The 24266-nt window shown below is 48.7% G+C and overlaps 1 protein-coding gene across 2 annotated transcripts in view; it reads right to left on the reverse strand.

Annotated features, from left to right (window-relative positions):
* SLC23A2 (solute carrier family 23 member 2) overlaps positions 1-24266 on the reverse strand; it is a 319310-nt gene that overhangs the window by 18944 nt on the left and 276100 nt on the right. For both annotated transcript variants that reach the window (XM_063932053.1, XM_063932054.1), the window contains one exon: positions 10116-10211. In XM_063932053.1, the coding sequence (XP_063788123.1) occupies positions 10116-10211 (96 nt within the window). The remainder of the gene's footprint in view (positions 1-10115; positions 10212-24266) is intronic.

A 24266-nucleotide genomic window follows, 5' to 3' on the forward strand; every position in this document is an offset into this window, starting at 1 on the left:
GCTATAATTATACAGGGACAACCTTTATATAAGTGTTTTTCCCTTATAGCATCTTAATATATATAATCATATCGCCAATAAGTGCCCCCCCTCTCTGTTTTAACCCTGTTTCTGTAGTGCAGTGCAGGGGAGAGCCTGGGAGCCTTCCCACCAGCATTTCTGTGAGGGAAAATGGCGCTGTGTGCTGAGGAGAATAGGCTCCGCCCCCTTTTTGGCGGGCTTCTTCTCCCGTTTTTCTGAGACCTGGCAGGGGTTAAATACATCCATATAGCCCCAGGGGCTATATGTGATGTATCTTTTAGCCAGTATAGGTATTTCATTGCTGCCCAGGGCGCCCCCCCCCAGCGCCCTGCACCCTCAGTGACCGCTGGTGTGAAGTGTGCCGACAACAATGGCGCACAGCTGCAGTGCTGTGCGCTACCTCATGAAGACTGAAAAGTCTTCTGCCGCCGGTTTCTGGACCTCTTCACTCTTCGGCATCTGCAAGGGGGTCGGCGGTGCGGCTCTGGGACCGGACTCCATGGCTGGGCCTGTGTTCGATCCCTCTGGAGCTAATGGTGTCCAGTAGCCTAAGAAGCCAATCCATCCTGCACGCAGGTGAGTTCACTTCTTCTCCCCTAAGTCCCTCGTAGCAGTGAGCCTGTTGCCAGCAGGACTCACTGAAAATAAAAAACCTAACAAAACTTTTACTCTAAGCAGCTCTTTAGGAGAGCCACCTAGATTGCACCCTTCTCGGCCGGGCACAAAAATCTAACTGAGGCTTGGAGGAGGGTCATAGGGGGAGGAGCCAGTGCACACCACCTGATCCTAAAGCTTTTACTTTTGTGCCCTGTCTCCTGCGGAGCCGCTAATCCCCATGGTCCTGACGGAGTCCCCAGCATCCACTTAGGACGTCAGAGAAAAGGTGGATTTTCCAGCCGTTGCCGTGGCCACCAGGTCCGATAGACCGACCCCAAATAACTCCTCCCCTTTATACGGCAATACTTCCATATGTCGTTTGGAATCCGCATCACCTGACCACTGTCGCGTCCATAACGTCTATAGTTAATAATATACTGTCCCTATCCAGGGTATCAATATTTTCAGTCAGGGAATCCGACCAAGCCACTCCAGCGCTGCACATCCAGGCTGAGGCGATCGCTGGTCGCAGTATAACACCGGTATGTGTGTATATACCTTTTAAGATATTTTCCAGCCTTCTATCAGCTGGTTCCTTGAGAGCGGCCGTATCAGGAGACGGTAACGCCACTTGTTTTGATAAGCGTGTGAGCGCCTTATCTACCCTAGGGGGTGTTTCCCAACGTGCCCTAACCTCTGGCGGGAAAGGGTATAGTGCCAATAATTTATTAGAAATCAGCAGTTTTTTATCGGGGGAAACCCACGCTTTATCACACACCTCATTTAATTCATTTGACTCAGGAAAAACTACTGGTAGTTTTTTCACACATTTGTGGTACTTGTAGTGTCAGAAATGTTCAATGCCTCCTTCATTGCCGTGATCATGTAACGTGTGGCCCTACTGGACATTACGTTTGTCTCGTCACCGTCGACACTGGATTCAGTATCCGTGTCAGGGTCTGTGTCGACCATCTGAGGTAACGGGCGTTTTAGCGCCCCTGACGGTGTCTGAGACGCCTGAACAGGCACTAATTGATTTGTCGGCTGTCTCATGTCGTCAACAGTTTTTTGCAAAGTGCTGACATTGTCACGTAATTCTTTAATTACTACCATCCAGTCAGGTGTCGACTCCCTAGGGGGTGACATCACTAACACAGGCAATTGCTCTGCTTCCACATCATTTTCCTCCTCATACATGTCGACACAATCGTACCGACACCCAGCACACACACACAGGGAATGCTCTGATAGAGGACAGGACCCCACTAGCCCTTTGGGGAGACAGAGGGAGAGTTTGCCAGCACACACCAGAGCGCTATATATATACAGGGATAACCTTATATAAGTGTTACTCCCTTTATAGCTGCTGTATTATATATTAGCTGCCAATAGTGCCCCCCCTCTCTTGTTTTACCCTGTTTCTGTAGTGTAGTCTGCAGGGGAGAGTCAGGGAGCCGTCCTTCCAGCGGAGCTGTGAAAGAAAATGGCGCTTGTGTGCTGAGGAGAAAGGCTCCGCCCCCTTCACGGCGGCCTTTTCTCCCGCTTTTTTCAGGAAACTGGCAGGGGATAAATGCATCCATATAGCCCAGGAGCTATATGTGATGCATTTTTTTTAGCCATATAAGGTTTTTATATCGTTTTTATTGCGTCTCAGGGCGCTCCCCCCCAGCGCCCTGCACCCTCAGTGACCGGAGTGTGAAGTGTGCTGAGAGCAATGGCGCACAGCTGCAGTGCTGTGCGCTACCTTATTTGAAGACAGGAACGTCTTCTGCCGCCGCTTTCTCCGGACCTCTTCGCTCTTCTGGCTCTGTAAGGGGGCCGGCGGCGCGGCTCCGGGACCCATCCAGGCTGAACCTGTGATCGTCCCTCTGGAGCTAATGTCCAGTAGCCAAGAAGCCCAATCCACTCTGCAGTCAGGTGAGTTCGCTTCTTCTCCCCTTAGTCCCACGATGCAGTGAGCCTGTTGCCAGCAGGACTCACTGAAAATAAAAAACCTATTTAAACTTTTACTTCTAAGCAGCTCAGGAGAGCCACCTAGCTTGCACCCTTCTCGTTCGGGCACAAAAATCTAACTGAGGCTTGGAGGAGGGTCATAGGGGGAGGAGCCAGTGCACACCAGCTAGTCTAAAGCTTTTACTTTTTGTGCCCAGTCTCCTGCGGAGCCGCTATTCCCCATGGTCCTTACGGAGTTCCCAGCATCCACTAGGACGTCAGAGAAAAGTGGATACGGATATGTTGTCCTTACAGTTTCACACAGGTAAAGACTTTCCCAAGAACAGCCAGTTGTGATCCAGTATCCATTTGCATGTATACTGGATCACAACTGGCTGTTCTTGGGAAAGTCTTTACCTGTGTGAAACTGTAAGGACAACATATCCGTATCCACTTTTCACGCCCATAGTTGATCCATGAGGTCCTTTTTTGGCATGAATTTGCTGATTCCGCTATTCCTCTGAAGGCTAAATATAGGAATTATATGAATTCTGAATACTGAATCCACGAGGCCGGTTTGAAGCCTCAGCAGTACCTAATAGGGATGTTTTGAAGTCACCCTTCGAACAATTCTGATCGACCACCCTGACTGAGTACTTTTAGATTGACGTTAATATCAAAAGACATACCCCTGGTGAAGTCTAGTCACTAGACGAAACGCGTTGGGTTTTTTACTTGATGTGATCTTTGAATATCCTATGAGGAAGGATTTAAGATATTGTTTAAAATTGTCTACATTCCTCCACAACTTCATTGATAGATCATTGTAAGAGAAATTACATCATAATGTCTATGTAACATGATGGACATGTCATTTTGTTTTTGTAAATTTTAATAAACTTTTATGAAGGAACAGTTCATGCTTTTGTTTTAAAATCAGTAATATTTGTGAAACCCATAGGGTTCTGTACATTCTACGGGTTATACTAATCCCTGGGCGCCAATTTCCCCTTTTTTTCCACATTTCTATACCTAGTTCAGTCTAACAAGGAACTCAGGGAAACAGGCTGCCTTTCTTAAGAAACTTTCTTATCTCACTCTATCTAATACCTATAAAATAGCGCAGGAGGAGAGTATTTGTTTGATATATATATATATATATACATACATACAACCAACTGCAGGTGCGGCACTCCGTGCGACGAAATCAACGGGACACTTACTTCAAGGTGGTGACAACGTTTCAATGCGGTTTATTCGTGCATTTTCATCAGGTCAGACACATACATATATATATATATATATATATATAAATAAAATGCATATACACATTCACACAGTAGGTCAAAAATATTTATTTCCCACTGTATTATGAAATTCCTGGTGCTGTAACAAGATATTTCCATCACGTGGTAGGCTGATTTGCAGCTTACCTGCCTCAGCGCAGTTTAGGCCCTAACAAAAGGGGGATACTTTAGACAGGATTAAGGATAACAAGAGAACTTTGTCTAGTAATCTGTATCTCATCACAGAGTCCATTGCTCACTTATCGCAGATTTGAGATAGCCTAAAGGACATAACCACTTTGTAACAGTAAGGTAAAGGGCCCATACATCTGGCAGGTTATTGGGGAAATTCCCCATTTTGGGGGGAAAGAGAAAATCCAAAATGATGGAAAATCATCGACTGCCGAAACCAACCAACCAAAAAATAATTGGGATCGGCAAGTCTTAATTTTAACATTCTGCTTTACCCCGATTCCCTGATGGGTTGTCGATCACAGAACAGGGAATAGCGGACTAGATGTACGGCCCACATAACACGGTGCAATATGACCATTTATGTGTTAATATTTACATTAGACAAATACAAAAGAACAAAAAATGAATAAGATAAAGTAAGAATTTACTTACCGATAATTCTATTTCTCATAGTCCGTAGTGGATGCTGGGGACTCCGAAAGGACCATGGGGAATAGCGGCTCCGCAGGAGACTGGGCACAAAGTAAAAGCTTTAGGACTAGCTGGTGTGCACTGGCTCCTCCCCCTATGACCCTCCTCCAAGCCTCAGTTAGGATACTGTGCCCGGACGAGCGTACACAATAAGGAAGGATTTTGAATCCCGGGTAAGACTCATACCAGCCACACCAATCACACCGTACAACTTGTGATCTGAACCCAGTTAACAGCATGATAACAGAAGGAGCCTCTGAAAAGATGGCTCACAACAACAATAACCCGATTTTTGTAACAATAACTATGTACAAGTAATGCAGACAATCCGCACTTGGGATGGGCGCCCAGCATCCACTACGGACTATGAGAAATAGAATTATCGGTAAGTAAATTCTTATTTTCTCTAACGTCCTAGTGGATGCTGGGGACTCCGAAAGGACCATGGGGATTATACCAAAGCTCCCAAACGGGCGGGAGAGTGCGGATGACTCTGCAGCACCGAATGAGAGAACTCCAGGTCCTCCTCAGCCAGGGTATCAAATTTGTAGAATTTAGCAAACGTGTTTGCCCCTGACCAAGTAGCTGCTCGGCAAAGTTGTAAAGCCGAGACCCCTCGGGCAGCCGCCCAAGATGAGCCCACTTTCCGTGTGGAATGGGCTTTTACAGATTTTGGCTGTGGCAGGCCTGCCACAGAATGTGCAAGCTGAATTGTACTACAAATCCAACGAGCAATCGTCTGCTTAGAAGCAGGAGCACCCAGCTTGTTGGGTGCATACAGGATAAACAGCGAGTCAGATTTTCTGACTCCAGCCGTCCTGGAAACATATATTTTCAGGGCCCTGACTACGTCCAGCAACTTGGAATCCTCCAAGTCCCTAGTAGCCGCAGGCACCACAATAGGTTGGTTTAAGTGAAATGCTGAAAACACCTTAGGGAAAAATTGAGGACGAGTCCTCAATTCCGCCCTGTCCGTATGGAAAATCAGATAAGGGCTTTTACAGGATAAAGCCGCCAATTCTGACACGCGCCTGGCCCAGGCCAGGGCCAACAGCATGACCACTTTCCATGTGAGATATTTTAACTCCACAGATTTAAGTGGTTCAAACCAATGTGACTTTTGGAATCCAAAAAAAACTACATTGAGATCCCAAGTGCCACTGGAGGCACAAAAGGAGGCTGTATATGCAGTACCCCTTTTACAAACGTCTGAACTTCAGGGACTGAAGCTAGTTCTTTTTGGAAGAAAATTGACAGGGCCGAAATTTGAACCTTAATGGACCCCAATTTCAGGCCCATAGACACTCCTGTTTGCAGGAAATGTAGGAATCGACCCAGTCGAATTTCCACCGTCGGGCCTTACTGGCCTCGCACCACGCAACATATTTCGCCAATTGCGGTGATAATGTTTTTGCGGTTACATCCTTCCTGGCTTTGATCAGGATAGGGATGACTTCATCCGGAATGCCCTTTTTCCTTCAGGATCCGGCGTTCAACCGCCATGCCGTCAAACGCAGCCGCGGTAAGTCTTGGAACAGACAGGGTCCTTGCTGGAGCAGGTCCCTTCTTAGAGGTAGAGGCCACGGATCCTCCGTGAGCATCTCTTGAAGTTCCGGTTACCAAGCCCTTCTTGGCCAATCCGGAGCCACGAATATAGTGCTTACTCCTCACCATCTTATCAATCTCAGTACCTTGGGTATGAGAGGCAGAGGAGGAAACACATACACTGACTGGTACACCCACGGTGTTACCAGAGCGTCAACAGCTATTGCCTGAGGGTCCCTGGACCTGGCGCAATACCTGTCGAGTTTTTCCCAACGGTTTATAATCCTGTGGAAGACTTCTGGGTGAAGTCCCCACTCTCCCCGGGTGGAGGTCGTGCTGAGGAAGTCTGCTTCCCAGTTGTCCACTCCCGGAATGAATACTGCTGACAGTGCTATCCCATGATTTTCCGCCCAGCGAAGAATCCTTGCAGCTTCTGTCATTGCCCTTCTGCTTCTTGTGCCACCCTGTCTGTTTACGTGGGTGACTGCCGTGATGTTGTCCGACTGGATCAACACCGGCTGTCCTTGAAGCAAAGGTCTTGCTAAGCTTAGAGCATTGTAAATGTCCCTTAGCTTCAGGATATTTATGTGAAGTGATGTCTCCAGGCTTGACCATAAGTCCTGGATATTCCTTCCCTGTGTGACTGCTCCCCAGCCTCGCAGGCTGGCATCCGTGGTTACCAGGACCCAGTCCTGAATGCCGAATCTGCGGCCCTCTAGAAGATGAGCATTCTGCAACCACCACAGGAGGGACACCCTTGTCCTTGGTGACAGGGTTATCCGCTGATGCATCTGAAGATGCGACCCGGACCATTTGTCCAGCAGGTCCCACTGGAAAGTTCTTGCGTGGAATCTGCCGAATGGGATTGCTTCGTAGGAATCCCCCATTTACCCAGAACCCTTGTGCATTGATGCACTGAGACTTGGCTCGGTTTGAGGAGGTTCCTGACTAGCTCGGATAACTCCCTAGCTTTCTCCTCCGGGAGAAACACCTTTTTCTGGACTGTGTCCAGGATCATCCCTAGGAACAGAAGACACGTCGACGGAACCAGCTGCGATTTTGGAATATTGAGAATCCAATCGTGCTGCCGCAACACTATCTGAGATAGTGCTACACCGACCTCCAACTGTTCCCTGGATCTTACCCTTATCAGGGAATCGTCCAAGTAAGGGATAACTAAAATTCCCTTCCTTCGAAGGAACATCATCATTTCGGCCATTACCTTGGTAAAGACCCGGGGTGCCGTGGACCATCCCTACGGCAGCGTCTGAACTGATAGTGACAGTTCTGTACCATAAACCTGAGGTACCCTTGGTGAGAAGGGTAAATTTTGACATGAAGGTAAGCATCCTTGATGTCCCGAGACATCATGTAGTCCCCTTCTTCCAGGTTCGCAATCACTGCTCTGAGTGACTCAATCTTGAATTTGAACCTCTGTATGTAAGTGTTCAAAGATTTTAGATTTTAGAATCGGTCTCACCGAACCGTCTGGCTTCGGTACCACAATAGTGTGGAATAATACCCCGTTCCCTGTTGCAGGAGGGGTACCTTGATTATCACCTGCTGGGAATACAGCTTGTGAATGGCTTCCAAAACTGCCTCCCTGTCAGAGGGAGACGTCGGTAAAGTCGACTTTTGGAAACGGCGAGGGGGAGACGTCTCGAATTCCAATATGTACCCCTGAGATATTACCTGAAGGATCCAGGGGTCTACTTGCGAGTGAGCCCACTGCGCACTGAAATTCATTGAGAACGGGCCCCCACCGTGCCTGAGCTTGTAAAGCCCTAGCGTCATACTGAGGGCTTGGCAGAGGCTGGAAAGGGTTTCTGTTCCTGGGAACTGGCTGATCTCTGCAGCCTTTTTCCTCTCCCTCTGTCATGAGCAGAAAAGAGGAACCTTTTGTCCGCTTGCCAACAAAGGACTGCGCCTGATAATACGGCGTCTTATTTTGAGAGGCGACCTGGGGTACAAACGTGGATTTCCCAGCTGTTGCCGTGGCCACCAGGTCTAAAAGACCGACCCCAAATGTCCCCTTTCAAAGGCAATACTTCCAAATGACGTTTGGAATCCGCATCACCTGACCATTTTACTGGTAGAATTGGACAACGAACTTATACTTGATGCCAGTCGGCAATTATTCCGCTGTGCATCATGCATATATAGAAATGCATCTTTTAAATGCTCTATAGGCAATAATATACTATCCTTATCTAGGATATCAATATTTCCAGTCAGGGAATCCGACCATGCCAACCCAGCACTGCACCTCCAGGCTGAGGCGATAGCTGGTCGCAGTATAACACCAGTATGTGTGTAAATACCTTTTTTTGGATACCCTCCTGCTTTCTATCAGCAGGATCCTTAAGGGCGGCCATCTCATGAGAGGGTAGAGCCCTTGTTCTTACAAGCGTGTGAGCGCCTTATCCCCCCTAGGGGGTGTTTCCCAATGCATCCTAACCTCTGGCGGGAAAGGGTATGCAGCCAATACTTTTTAAGAAATTATTAATTGTTATCAGGGGGAAACCCACGTCACACATTTTATTTCTCAGATTCAGGAAAACTACAGGTAGTTTTTCCCTCACCGAACATAATACCCCTTTTTTGGTGGTACTCGTATTATCAGAAATGTATAAAACATTTTCCATTGTCTCAATCATGTAACGTGTGGCCCTACTGGAAATCACGGTTGTCTCTTCACCGTCGACACAGGAGTCAGTATCCGTGTCGGCGTCTGTATCTGCCATCTGCCTGACGGCCTATGAGACGTCTGGACAGGCACAAGCTGAGTAGCCGGCTGTCTCATGTCAACCACTGTTTTTTGTTTTTTTTTTTATATAGAGCTGACACTGTCACGTAATTTTCAACAGTACATCCACTCAGGTGTCGACCCCCTAGGTGGTGACATCACTGTTACAGACACTCTGCTCCGCCTCCACATCATTTTCCTCCTCATACATGTCGACACACACGTACCGACACCCAGCACACACACAGGGGATGCTCTGATAGAGGACAGGACCCACTTAGCCCTTTGGGGAGACAGAGGGAGAGTTTGCCAGCACACACCAGAGCGCTATATATGTATAGGGACAACCTTACAATAAGTGTCTATCCCTTATAGCTGCTTATATCTGTTATTTTGCCAAATAAGTGCCCCCCTCTCTTTTTTACCCTGTTTCTGTAGTGGCAGGATGCAGGGGAGATTCTGGGAGCCTTCCTACCAGCGGAGCTGTGTGGGAAAAATGGCGCTGTGTGCTGAGGAGATAGGCCCCGCCCCCTTCACGGCGGGCTCTTCTCCCGCTTTTTACTGGAAAACTGGCAGGGGTTAAATACATCCATATAGCCCAGGAGCTATATGTGATGTATTTTTCGCCAACTAAGGTAAATTCATTGCTTCCCAGGACGCCACCCCCCAGCGTCCTGCACCCTCAGTGACCGGAGTGTGAAGTGTGCTGAGAGCAATGGCGCACAGCTGCAGTGCTGTGCGCTACCTTATGAAGACAGGAAAGTCTTCTGCCGCCGATTTATGGACCTCTTCTTGCTTCAGCATCTGTAAGGGGGCCGGCGGCGCGGCTCCGGGACCCATCCATGGCTGGGCCTGTGATCGTCCCTCTGGAGCTAATGTCCAGTAGCCTAAGAAACCCAATCCACTCTGCACGCAGGTGAGTTCGTTTCTCTCCCCTAAGTCCCTCGATACAGTGAGCCTGTTGCCAGCAGGTCTCACTGAAAATAAAAAACCTATTTAAACTTTTACTCTAAGCAGCTCAGGAGAGCCACCTAGATTGCACCCTTCTCGTTCGGGCACAAAATCTAACTGAGGCTTGGAGGAGGGTCATAGGGGGAGGAGCCAGTGCACACCAGCTAGTCCTAAAGCTTTTACTTTGTGCCCAGTCTCCTGCGGAGCCGCTATTCCCCATGGTCCTTTCGGAGTCCCCAGCATCCACTAGGACGTTAGAGAAATGGGTGTTTTGACTAAAGCCATATTACAAGTACAATTGCTTAGCTTTAAGAGCTGAAGAGCATAGTTAAGATCATGATCTAAAGCCTAGGACACCAGAAATCACTCACCAGGAATAGTGTTATCCAAAATGAAAGCCACACAGCCGCCCACAAACATGGCCGTCGTCAGCAGCACATTTAGCACTTGATCAATCTCTGCAATGCCTAAAAGAGAAAGGAGGGCAGATGTCAGCAGTTCTCATTTATTCTTTAAATGACCACTAAACCTAAATATACTATTCCCAGCATTTTTTATTTTACAAGGTCCAGGTACCAATAGGGTAAAATAATTTGAGCCTTTACAGTGATTATGGTTACAAGGGTGAAAACAACAACGTTTAGGTGCTCATTACCACACAGGAAACAGCAGAAGAACAGCACTAACTAAACCTGCACCAAGAACCAGCTGGAGAGAATGTTTTTCTCTGCAGCTTACCATGGACTTCAGAGGCCAGGACCTGTATATCCCTGGGCTGGTTAATTAGTGTTCCCCTATTGTACGTCATTGCATATGTTGGTGCTATATAAATACTTACAGATAACGCTTTGGTACCTGTACGCTGAGTGGTAAAGGAGCTCTCAAGAAGAAATGTTACTTAGGCTATGGGGAATACTACTAGGATTTATTACTTTGTTAAAACATAGCTGCGTAAGCCTTCAAATATGTTTAAAACCTTCTACCCCAAACATATTTTCCATTCCGAAGCCTTGCTGCCAAAAGAAAGGTTTCTCACAGTAAGGCAGTCTATGCGGGGTATTCAATTGGGGACTGTTTTTCCGACAGTCCAAAAAACTACACTTTGACAGTATTTAGGTTGAAAATGCATTCCACCTATTCAATGAAAGTGCAGTTTTTTTGACGGTCGAAAAAAAACAGCACTGTCTGAAAACACGCGGATCGGCGAGTTACTCGCAGATTCACATGCTGTTGTTGAAAAAGCTTATGTTTTCGAAAGTTTACCGCTGATGCAGATTCGACTTGTTATCAAGTCGAATCTGCATTGTCGGAATGCTGGCCGGAAACGTCCGGCATTGAATATTGAAGTGCCGGATGACTTCAATTGAATATACCCCTATGACTGTATATGTCTAATGTTCTACAGGTCTTCAGAAGAGATAACAAAGGGTTCAGCTACTACTGTACTAATGCAGGACCCCATCCAATATCCTGTAGTGCCATGTTCCCATGCTGTCTCTCCATTTGTGTTGTGCTGTGATGTGGTCCCATGCCTATATTTGTGGTCTGAAGTGTCCAGCAGTAACATGGTTCCATGCTGTTCCCCACTTTATTGGAAGTGTCCTGCATTGCTATGGCGCCATGCTGTGCCTTAGATCTAAAGTGTCCGGCAGTACTTAGCTCCCATGCCGTGTCTTCATCCATGACTGCAAGTGTGTGGCAGCGCTGTGCTCCCACAGCATGCCACAACCCCTGACTGTAAGTGTCCTACTGTGATGTGGCCCCATGCGTCTACTTTTAGTCTGAAGTGTCCGGCAGTAACATGGTTCCATGCTGTACCCTAGCTCTGATTACAAAGGGTTCATCCAAGGGCGTAGCTACCATAGGTGCAGGGAATGCAGCTGCTATGGGGCCCAAAACAGAGAGGGGCCCATATTCCCTGTCACAGTTACATGTGTTATATACATTTCTCTTACGTCCTAGAGGATGCTGGGGACTCCGTAAGGACCATGGGGTATAGACTGGCTCCGCAGGAGACATGGGCACCTAAAGACTTTAGAATGGGTGTGCACTGGCTCCTCCCTCTATGCCCCTCCTCCAGACCTCAGTTAGATCCTGTGCCCAGAGGAGACTGGGTGCAATGCAAGGGAGCTCTACTGAGTTTCTCTGTAAATACTTTTTGTTAGGTTTTTTATTTTCAGGGTGCACTGTTCGCAACAGGCTCCCTGCATCGTGGGACTGAGGGGAGAGAAGCAGACCTACTTAAATGATAGGCTCTGCTTCTTAGGCTACTGGACACCATTAGCTCCAGAGGGTCGGAACGCAGGTCTCACCCTAGCCGTTAGTCCCGGAGCCGCGCCGCCGTCCTCATCACAGAGCCGGAAGATAGAAGCCGGGTGAGTATTAAGAAGAAAAGAAGACTTCACAAGCGGCAGAAGATTTCAGATCTTCACTGAGGTAACGCGCGCCATTGCTCCCACACAGACACACACAGCAGGCACTGTAAGGGTGCAGGGCGCAGGGGGGGGGGGCGCCCTGGGCAGCAATAAAAACCTCTAGGGACACTGGCATGTACAGTAGATACTGCAGAGGCAGTATATTAATAAAACCCCGCCAGTATAAATAATTTGAGCGGAACCGAAACCCGCCGGTGAGGGGGCGGGGCTTGGCCCTCCAGCACTAACCAGCGCCATTTTCTCCACAGCACACTGCAGAGAAGCTGGCTCCCCGGACTCTCCCCTGCTGAACAAGGTTACAGAGGGCAAAAAAGAGGGGGGCGGGGCACATTTTATTGACGCAGTGAGTGTATTTATATAAAAAGCGCTGAATACTAACTGGGATTTTATTCCAGTGACCGGTGGCGCTGGGTGTGTGCTGGCATTCTCTCTCTCTGTCTCTCCAAAGGGCCTTATTAGGGGACTGTCTCCATATTGATATATCCCTGAGTGTGTGGGAGTGTCGGTACGTCTGTGTCGGCATGTCTGAAGCGGAAGGCTCATCTAAGGAGGAGATGGAGCAGATGATTGTGGTGTCTCCGTCGGCAACGCCGACACCTGATTGGTTAGATATGTGGAATGTTTTAAATGCAAATGTGGCTTTATTACATAAGAGATTAGACAAAGCAGAGTCCAGGGAAGTAACAGGGAGTCAATCAATGGTTTTGACTGTGTCACAGGGCCCTTCAGGGTCTCAGAAACGTCCACTGTCCCAAATAGCAGACACTGATACCGACATCCAGTGTCGACTACGATGATGCAAGGTTACACCCAAGGGTGGCCAAAAGTATTCATTATATGATTATTGCAATAAAAGATGTTTTACATATCACAGATGACCCCTCTGTCCCTGACACGAGGGTATGCATGTTTAAGGAAAAGAAACCTGAGGTAACCTTTCCCCCACCTCATGAGCTGAACGAGTTATTTGAAAAAGCTTGGGAAACTCCAGACAAAAAACTGCAGATTCCCAAGAGGATTCTTATGGCGTAACCTTTCCCTGCACAGGACAGGATACGGTGGGAATCCTCGCCCAGGGTGGACAAGGCTTTAACGCGCTTGTCCAAGAAGGTGGCGCTACCGTCTCCAGACACGGCGGCCCTCAAGGATCCTGCTGATCGGCTTGGGTTTATAGTGCTGTAGCAGCTTGGACAGATACCCTAGATAGGGATACCATTTTATTGACCTTAGGTCACATTAAAGACGCAGTCTTATATATGAGAGACGCTCAGAGAGACGTTGGGCTACTAGGTTCAAGAGCGAACACCATGGCGATTTCTGCTAGGCGAGCCCTATGGACCCGCCAATGGACGGGTGATGCCGACTCAAAGAGGCATATGGAAGTTTTGCCTTACAAGGGTGAGATGTTATTTGGGGAAGGTCTCGCGGACCTGGTTTCCACAGCTACTGCGGGTAAATCTACTTTTTTGCCTTATGTTACCCCACAGCAAAAGAAAACACCACAATATCAGATGCAGTCCTTTCGGTCGCATAAATCCAGAAAAGGTCGGGGCTCTTCCTTTAATCGCCAGAGGTAAGGGTAAAGGGAAAAGAATGCCTGCCACGGCTAGTTCCCAGGAGCAGAAGTCCTCCCCGGCTTCTACTAAATCCACCGCATGATGCTGGGGCTCCACTGAGGGAGACCGCGCCGGTGGGGACACGTCTTCGACTCTTCAGCCACGTCTGGGTCCAGTCAGACGTGAATCCTTGGGTGAGGGAAATTGTATCCCAGGGCTACAAGCTTGAATTCGAAGAGGTGCCTCAGCGCCGATTTTTCAAATCTGCTTTACCAACTTCTCCCCCAGAAAGGGAGATAGTTTTCGCTGCAATTCAAAAGCTGTGTCAACAGCAAGTGATTGTCAAGGTTCCCCTAGTTCAACAGGGGAAGGGGTACTATTCAACCCCGTTTGTGGTTCCGAAACCGGATGGCTCAGTCAGACCCATTCTAAATCTAAAATCCCTAAACCTGTACTTGCAAAAGTTCAAATTCAAGATGGAATCGCTCCGGGCAGTTATCTCCAGCCTGGAAGGGGGGGGATTTTATGGTGTCACTGGACATAAAGGATGCATATCTTCATGTCCCCATATATCCCCCTCATCAGGCATACCTGAGATTCGCTGTACAGGACTGTCATTACCAGTTTCAGACGTTGCCGTTTCGGCTTTCCACGGCCCGAGGATTTTCACCAAGGTAATGGCGGAAATGATGGTGCTCCTGCGCAGGCAGGGAGTCACAATTATCCCGTACTTGGACGATCTCCTGATAAAAGCGAGATCGAGATATCAGTTGCGGATAAGCGTGTCGCTCTCCCTGAGAGTGCTCCAGCAACATGGCTGGATTCTAAATCTACCAAAGTCACAGTTGGTTCCAACGACTCGGCTGTCGTTCTTAGGCATGATTCTAGACACGGAACAAAAGAGGGTTTTTCTCCCAAGGGAAAAAGCCCAGGAACTCAGAACATGGTCAGAGACCTGTTAAAACCGAACAGAGTGTCAGTTCATCAATGCACTCGAGTAATGGGAAAAATGGTGGCGACCTACGAGGCCATCCCCTTCGGCAGGTTTCATGCGAGGACATTTCAGTGGGACCTCCTGGACAAGTGGTCCGGGTCCCATCTTCAAATTCATCAGAAAAAAAGCCTGTCCCCCAGAGCCAGGGTGTCTCTCCTGTGGTGGCTGCAGAGTGCTCACCTTCTAGAGGGTCGCAGGTTCGCATTCAAGACTGGGTTCTGGTGACCACGGACGCGAGCCTCCGAGGATGGGGAGCAGTCCCACAAGGAAGAAATTTTCAGGGATTATGGTCAAGCCAGGAGGCTTGTCTACACATCAACATTCTAGAATTAAGGGCCATATACAACGGCCTACGACAAGCGGAGAATTTTCTTAGCGACCTACCGGTTCTGATTCAATCGGACAACGTCACAGCAGTGGCTCATGTAAACCGCCAAGACGGGACAAGGAGCAGAGTGGCAATGGCGGAAGCCACCAGGATTCTTCGCTGGGCAGAAAATCACGTAAGCGCTCTGTCAGCAGTCTTCATTCCGGGAGTGGACAACTGGGAAACAGACTTCCTCAGCAGACACGATCTCCATCCAGGAGAGTGGGGACTTCATCAAGAAGTTTTTGCAGAGATAACTAGTCTTTGGGGACTTCCTCAAATAGACATGATGGCGTCACGCCTCAACAAGAAGCTTCAGAGGTATTGTGCCAGGTCAAGGGACCCTCAGCCAGTAGCGGTAGACGCCCTGGTGACACCATGGGTGTTTCAGTCGGTCTATGTGTTCCCTCCTCTTCCTCTCATCTCAAAACTATTGAGAATCATAAGACGAAAAAGAGTACAGACAATCTCATTGTTCCAGATTGGCCTCGAGGGGCCTGATATTCAGATCTTCAGGAGATGCTCCCAGAAGATCCATGGCCTCTTCCTCTCAGGGAGGACCTGTTGCAGCAGGGGCCCTGCGTATTCCAAGACTTACCGCGGTTACGTTTGACGGTATGGCGGTTGAACACCGAATCCTAGCTGGGAAAGGTATTCCGAAGGAAGTTATCCCTACTCTGATAAAGGCTAGGAAGGAGGTGACGGCGAAACACTATCACCGTATCTGGAGGAAGTATGTATCTTGGTGTGAAGCCAAGAATGCTCCTACGGAAGATTTTTACTTGGGCCGTTTTCTCCACTTTCTACAGACTGGAGTGGATATGGGCCTGAAATTAGGCTCCATTAAGGTACAGATTTCGGCCCTATCTATATTCTTTCAGAAGGAATTGGCTTCTCTCCCAGAAGTCCAGACTTTTGTAAAGGAAGTGCTGCACATCCAGCCTCCTTTTGTGCCCCCAGTGGCACCATGGGACCTTAATGTGGTGTTATGGTTCCTAAAATCTCACTGGTTTGAGCCTCTTCAAACAGTGGAATTAAAATTTCTCACTTGGAAGGTGGTCATGTTGTTGGCCTTGGCATCTGCAAGGCGGGTGTCCGAATTGGCGGCTTTGTCTCACAAAAGCCCCTATCTGATTTTCCATGTGGATAGAGCAGAGTTGAGGACGCGTCCTCAATTGTTGCCTAAGGTGGTTTCATCATTTCATATGAACCAACCTATTGTGGTGCCGGTGGCTACGAGTGACTTGGAGGATTCCAATTCCCTTGATGTAGTCAAGGCCTTAAAAATTTACGTAGCCAGAACGGCTCGGGTTAGGAAAACTGAGGCACTGTTTGTCCTGTATGCAGCCAACAAGGTTGGCGCTCCTGCTTCTAAGCAGACTATTGCTCGCTGGATCTGTAACACGATTCAGCAGGCTCATTCTACGGCTGAATTGCCGTTACCAAAATCGGTAAAGGCCCATTCCACTAGGAAGGTGGGCTCTTCTTGGGCGGCTGCCCGAGGCGTCTCGGCTTTACAGCTTTGCCGAGCTGCTACTTGGTCGGGTTCAAAACACCTTTGCAAAATTCTACAAGTTTGATACCCTGGCTGATGAGGACCTCATGTTTGCTCAATCGGTGCTGCAGAGTCATCCGCACTCTCCCACCCGGTTTGGAGCTTTGGTATAATCCCCATGGTCCTTACGGAGTCCCCAGCATCCTCTAGGACGTAAGAGAAAAATAAGAATTTACTCACCGGTAATTCTATTTCTCGTAGTCCGTAGTGGATGCTGGGAACTCCGTAAGGACCATGGGGAATAGACGGGCTCCACAGGAGACTGGGCACTTTAAAAGAAAGATTAGGTACTATCTGGTGTGCACTGGCTCCTCCCTCTATGCCCCTTCTCCAGACCTCAGTTAAGGAAACTGTGCCCGGAAGAGCTGACACAACAAGGAAAGGATTTGGAATCCAGGGTAAGACTCATACCAGCCACACCGTACAACTTGTGATAACCATATCCAGTTAACAGTATGAACAATAACTAAGCCTCAGTAACAGATGGCTCATAACAACAACCCTTTTGTTAAGCAATAACTATATACATGTATTGCAGAGAGTCCGCACTTGGGACGGGCGCCCAGCATCCACTACGGACTTATACCAAAGCTCCCAAACGGGCGGGAGAGTGCGGATGACTCTGCAGCTCCGAGTGAGCAAAGGCAAGGTCCTCCTCAGCCAGGGTATCAAACTTGTAGAACTTAGCAAATGTGTTTGAACCCGACCACGTAGCAGCTCGGCAAAGCTGTAAAGCCGAGACCCCTCGGGCAGCCGCCCAAGAAGAGCCCACCTTCCTTGTGGAATGGGCTTTTACTGATTTAGGATGCAGCAATCCTGCCGCAGAATGAGCTTGCTGAATCGTGTTACAGATCCAGCGCGCAATAGTTTGCTTTGAAGCAGGAGCACCCAGCTTGTTGGGTGCATGCAGGATAAACAGCTAGTCAGTTTTCCTGACTCCAGCCGTCCTGGCTACATAGATTTTCAAAGCCCTGACTACATCTAGTAACTTGGAGTCCTCCAAGTCCCGAGTAGCCGCAGGCACCACAATAGGTTGGTTCAAATGAAACGCTGATACCACCTTAGGGAGAAATTGGGGACGAGTCCTCAATTCTGCCCTGTCCATATGGAAGATCAGATAAGGGCTTTTACATGACAAAGCCGCCAATTCTGACACACGCCTAGCCGAAGCTAAGGCCAATAGCATGACCACTTTCCACGTGAGATATTTTAGCTCCACGGTCTTAAGTGGCTCAAACCAGTGGGATTTCAGGAAATCCAACACAACGTTAAGATCCCAAGGTGCCACTGGAGGCACAAAAGGGGGCTGAATATGCAGCACTCCCTTAACAAACGTCTGAACTTCAGGCAGTGAAGCCAATTCTTTTTGAAAGAAAATAGATAGGGCCGAAATCTGGACCTTTCTGGATCCTAATTTTAGGCCCATAGTCACTCCTGACTGTAGGAAGTGTAGGAATCGACCCAGCTGGAATTCCTCTGTAGGTGCCTTCTTGGCCTCACACCAAGCAACATATTGTCGCCATATACGGTGATAATGTTGCGTTGTCACGTCTTTCCTAGCCTTTATCAGCGTAGGAATCACTTCATCTGGAATGCCCTTTTCCGTGAGGATCCGGCGTTCAACCGCCATGCCGTCAAACGCAGCCGCGGTAAGTCTTGGAACAGACAGGGCCCCTGCTGTAACAGGTCCCGTCTGATAGGCAGAGGCCATGGGTCCTCTGAGATCATCTCTTGTAGTTCTGGGTACCAAGTTCTTCTTGGCCAATCCGGAACGATGAGTATAGTTCTTACTCCTCTCTTTCTTACTATCCTCAGTACCTTGGGTATGAGAGGAAGAGGAGGGAACACATAAACCGACTGGTACACCCACGGTGTCACTAGTGCGTACACAGCTATCGCCTGAGGGTCCCTTGACCTGGTGCAATATTTTTTTAGCTTTTTGTTGAGGCGGGACGCCATCATGTCCACCTGTGGCCGTTCCCAACGGTTTACAATCTGCGTGAAGACTTCTGGATGAAGTCCCCACTCTCCCGGGTGGAGGTCGTGCCTGCTGAGGAAGTCTGCTTCCCAGTTGTCCACTCCCGGAATGAACACTGCTGATAGTGCTAGCACGTGATTTTCCGCCCATCTGAGAATCCTTGTGGCTTCTGCCATCGCCATCCTGCTTCTTGTGCCGCCCTGGCGGTTTACATGAGCCACTGCGGTGATGTTATCTGATTGAATCAGCACCGGTTGGTTTTGAAGCAGGGGCTCTGCTTGACTCAGGGCGTTGTAAATGGCCCTTAGTTCCAGTATATTTATGTGTAGTGAAGTCTCCTGACTTGACCACTGTCCTTGGAAGTTCCTTCCCTGAGTGACTGCCCCCCATCCTCGGAGGCTTGCGTCCGTGGTCACCAGGACCCAGTCCTGTATGCCGAATATGCGGCCCTCGAGAAGATGAGCACTCTGCAGCCACCACAGCAGAAACACCCTGGCCCTTGGGGACAGGGTGATTAACCGATGCATCTGAAGATGCGATCCGGACCATTTGTATAACAGATCCCACTGAAAGATCCTTGCATGGAACCTGCCAAAGGGAATTGCTTCGTAAGAAGCCACCATCTTTCCCAGGACTCGCGTGCAGTGATGCACAGACACCTGTTTTGGTTTCAGGAGGTCCCTGACCAGAGATGACAATTCCTGGGCCTTCTCCACCGGGAGAAACACCTTCTTCTGTTCTGTGTCCAGAATCATGCCCAGGAAGAGCAGACGCGTCGCAGGAATCAGCTGCAATTCAGAACCCAGCCGTGCTGTTGCAACACTTACTGAGAGAGTGCTACGCTGACTAACAACTGCTCTCTGGACTTCGCCTTTATAAGGAGATCGTCCAAGTACGGGATAATTATAACTCCCTTTTTCCGAAGGAATATCATCATTTCGGCCATAACCTTGGTAAATACTCTCAATGCCGTGGACAGACCAAACGGCAACGTCTGGAATTGGTAATGACAATCCTGTACCACAAACCTGAGGTACTCCTGGTGAGGTGGGTAAACGGGGACATGCAAGTAAGCATCCTTGATGTCCAGCGACACCATAAAATCCCCCTCTTCCAGGCTTGCAATAACCACCCTGAGCGATTCCATTTTGAACTTGAACTTCCTTATATAAGTGTTCAAGGATTTTAAATTCAGAATGGGTCTCACCGAACCGTCTGGTTTCGGTACCACAAACATTGTGGAATAGTAACCCCGTCCCTGTTGAAGGAGGGGAACCTTGATTATCACCTGCTGGAGGTACAGCTTGTGAATTGCCGCCAGTACTACCTCCCTTTCCCTGGGAGCAGCTGGCAAGGCTGATTTGAGGTAACGGCGAGGGGGAGTCGCCTCGAACTCCAGCTTGTATCCCTGAGAAACAATTTGTACAGCCCAGAGATCCACTTGTGAGCGAACCCACTGGTAGCTGAAGTTTCGGAGACGCGCCCCCACCGCACCCGGCTCCGCCTGTGGAGCCCCAGCGTCATGCGGTGGACTTAGAGGAAGCAGGGGAGGATTTTTGTTCCTGGGAACTGGCTGCCTGGTGCAGCTTCTTTCCTCTACCCCTGCCTCTGGGCAGAAAGAATGCGCCTCTGATCCGCTTGCCTTTCTGAGGCCGAAAGGACTGTACATGATAATACGGTGCTTTCTTAGGCTGTGAGGGAACCTGAGGTAAAAAAGTTGACTTCCCGGCTGTTGCCGTGGATACGAGGTCCGAGAGACCGTCCCCAAACAATTCCTCACCCTTATAGGGCAAAACCTCCATGTGTCTTTAGAATCAGCATCACCTGTCCACTGCCGAGTCCATAATACTCTCCTGGCAGAAATGGACATTGCTTTAATTCTAGATGCCAGCAGGCAAATGTCCCTCTGTGCATCCCGCATATATAAGACGACGTCTTTTATATGTTCTATGGTTAGCAAAATAGTATCCCTGTCGAGGGAATCAATGTTGTCTGACAGGGAATCAGACCATGCGGCTGCAGCACTACACATCCATGCTGAAGCAATAGCAGGTCTCAGTATAGTACCTGAGTGTGTATACACAGACTTCAGGATAGCTTCCTGCTTTCTATCCGCAGGCTCCTTTAAGGCGGCCGTATCCTAAGACGGCAGTGCCACCTTTTTTGATAAGCGTGTGAGCGCCTTGTCCACCCTAGGGAATGTTTCCCAACGTAACCTGTCCGTTGGCGGGAAAGGGTACGCCATCAGTAACCTCTTAGAAATCACTAGTTTCTTATCGGGGGAACTCCACGCTTCCTCACACAATTCATTTAATTCATCAGATGGGGGAAAAGTCACTGGCTGCTTTTTCTCCCCAAACATAATACCCTTCTTGGTGGTAACCGGGTTAATATCAGAAATGTGCAATACATTTTTCATTGCAGTAATCATGCATCGGATGGCTTTTGTAGACTGTGCATTTGTCTCATCCTCATCTACACTGGAGTCAGACTCCGTGTCGACATCTGTGTCTACCATCTGAGCTAGCGGGCGTTTATGAGCCCCTGATGGCCTCTGAGACGCCTGGGCAGGCGCGGGCTGAGATCCCGGCTGTCCCAAAGCTGCTGCGTCATCGAACCTTTTATGTAAGGAGTTGACACTGTCTGTTAAGACCTTCCACATATCCATCCAATCCGGTGTCGGCCCCGTCGGGGGCGACACCACACTTATCTGCCCTTGCTCCGCCTCCACGTAACCCTCCTCATCAAACATGTCGACACAGCCGTACCGACACACCGCACACACACAGGGAATGCTCTGACTGAGGACAGGACCCCACAAAGTCCTTTGGGGAGATAGAGAGAGTATGCCAGCACACACCACAGCGCTATATAACACAGGGATTTACACTATACTGAGTGATTTTTCCCAATAGCTGCTTATTATCTTATTTGCGCCTAAATTTATGTGCCCCCCCTCTCTTTTTTACCCTTCATGTACAGGATACTGCAGGGGAGAGCCTGGGGAGCGTCCTTCCAGCGGAGCTGTGAAGATAAAATGGCGCTGGTGTGCTGAGGAAGAAGGCCCCGCCCCCTCAGCGGCGGGCTTCTCCCGCGTTTTGGTATATCTTAATGGCGGGGGTTTTTGCACATATACAGTTTTTCAGACTGTATTATGTGCCCAGTGTACCAAAAGGTATTCTTATTGCTGCCCAGGGCGCCCCCCCCCCCCCAGCGCACTGCACCCTACAGTGACCGGAGTATGTGGTGTGCAGTGGGTCTTCTGCCGCCGATTTCATCTCCTTTCTTCTGTGTTCTGGCTCTGCAAGGGGGACGGCGGCGCGGCTCCGGGAACGGACGATCGAGGTCAGGCCCTGTGTTCGAACCCTCTGGAGCTAATGGTGTCCAGTAGCCTAAGAAGCACAAGCTAGCTGCACGCAGGTAGGTTTGCTTCTCTCCCCTCAGTCCCACGAAGCAGTGAGTCTGTTGCCAGCAGATCTCACTGAAAATAAAAAACCTAACAAATACTTTCTTTCTAGCAAGCTCAGGAGAGCCCACTAGGAGCACCCAGCTCTGGCCGGGCACAGATTCTAACTGAGGTCCGGAGGAGGGGCATAGAGGGAGGAGCCAGTGCACACCAGATAGTACCTAATCTTTCTTTTAGAGTGCCCAGAATCCTGCGGAGCCCGTCTATTCCCCATGGTCCTTACGGAGTTCCCAGCATCCACTAGGACGTCAGAGAAATAAGATTTTAAACCTACCGGTAAATCTTTTTCTCCTAGTCCGTAGAGGATGCTGGGCGCCCGTCCCAGTGCGGACATATTTCTGCAAGGCTTGTATATAGTTATTGCTTACATAAGGGTTATGTTACAGTTGAGATCAGTATTTGGCTGATGCTGTTTTGTTCATTCTGTTAACTGGCTGCGTATATTCCATGTTATACGGAGTGGATGGTGTGGGCTGGTATGAATCTTGCCCTTAGATTAACAAAAATCCTTTCCTCGTATTATCCGTCTCCTCTGGGCACAGTTTCTCTAACTGAGGTCTGGAGGAGGGGCATAGAGGGAGGAGCCAGTGCACACCCATTCTAAAGTTCTTTATAGTGCCCATGTCTCCTGCGGAGCCTGTCTATACCCCATGGTCCTTACAGAGTCCCCAGCATCCTCTACGGACTAGGAGAAAAAGATTTACCGGTAGGTTTAAAATCTTATTTTTTTGCCATTAGGTGGTACATAGGGGCCCTTAGAAACTTTTGCTTTGGGGCCTACAATATATCTAGTTATGCCCCCTGGACCGGTCATTGTACTGTGGTACAAAATGATCTGGAGTGTATTATAATATTTCATAATATGAACTGGGGGCACTGTAAAGTGGCACAACATAGTGTAGCATAATATAGACTGGGGGCAGCACTGTAATGTGGCAATATGAAATGGGGACACCATGTCATAATGTGATGTTGGGGTACTGTGTAATAGTGTAATGATAACTGTCAGCCTTCCAATGTGACATTGTGTGAACTAGGGCACTACTAAGGTTCATAAATTAAACTAGGGCACTACCGTGGGCCATAACATTAATCAACAGCACTACTATGGTTAGAAAATCAACTAAGGCACTATTATGGGGCATCAAATTAACAACTGCTGCGGAGCAGTGTATCTCTAGAAGCATTGTGACGGGGGCCCCTTCAAAATGTTGCTATGGGGCATACAAAGTTCTAGCTATGCCCCTGGGTTCATTTACTATTATGCTAATGCAGGACCCCATCCAGTATCCTGTAGTGCAATGTTCCCATGCCCCCTTCTCCATCCAACTGAAAATGTCCCATGCCATGCCTCCACGTCTAATCTGATGTGTCCTGTAGTGACACTGCCAAATGCCTTGCCATCACCCCTAATTGAAAGTGTCCTGCATTTCCATGCCCCAGGCTGCACCTCTGATCTGAAGTGTCTGGCACTGACATGATCCCAAGCCATTCCCCCACCTCTGACATGACGTATCCAGCAGGGAAACTCTACAATGCCATACCTCTGTCTCTGATTTAAAGTGTCCGGCAGCGACATTGCCCCATGGCTCCCTCACTGTGTCTAAGTGTCCTGCAGTACCATGTCCCAGTGCCATGCCTTCATCTCTGATCTAAAGTGTCCTGCAGTGATAACTTCCCCATGCCTAGTCACCATCCTGATTGGAAGTGTCCTACATTGCCACTGTCCCTACACTGTGGCTCCGATCTGAAGTATCCGGTAGGGATGTGGTCCCAAGCCTGCTACACCACCTCTGATCTGAAGTGCCCCGCAGTGACACTGCTCCATGCCATGCCTCTCATCTGAGAACTGCAAGAGGACAATAGCAATTTAATATGGCATGTGATGTGGCAATCGCAATGTGGGAAATTACAGTTCCCACCAGCATTTCCCAATGAAGGCCTGGCTGCAAATTGAAAATTACTTAGCTTTTCCGATACATTTGTTTTTATATATGTTTAGAGGAGTTTTTATGATATAAGAAAAAGCTGCTTTGATGGACGAATGTTCACAGGCAAAGATTTCGGCCAATAAATATGCCCCTGATAAAGGATAGTTATAAGAAACACTGGGGCAGATGTATTAACCTGGAGAAGGCATAAGGAAGTGATAAACCAGTGAGATGTGCAAG

This window comes from Pseudophryne corroboree, chromosome 6, assembly GCF_028390025.1.
Source record: "Pseudophryne corroboree isolate aPseCor3 chromosome 6, aPseCor3.hap2, whole genome shotgun sequence".
Classification (NCBI taxonomy): Eukaryota; Metazoa; Chordata; class Amphibia; order Anura; family Myobatrachidae; genus Pseudophryne; species Pseudophryne corroboree.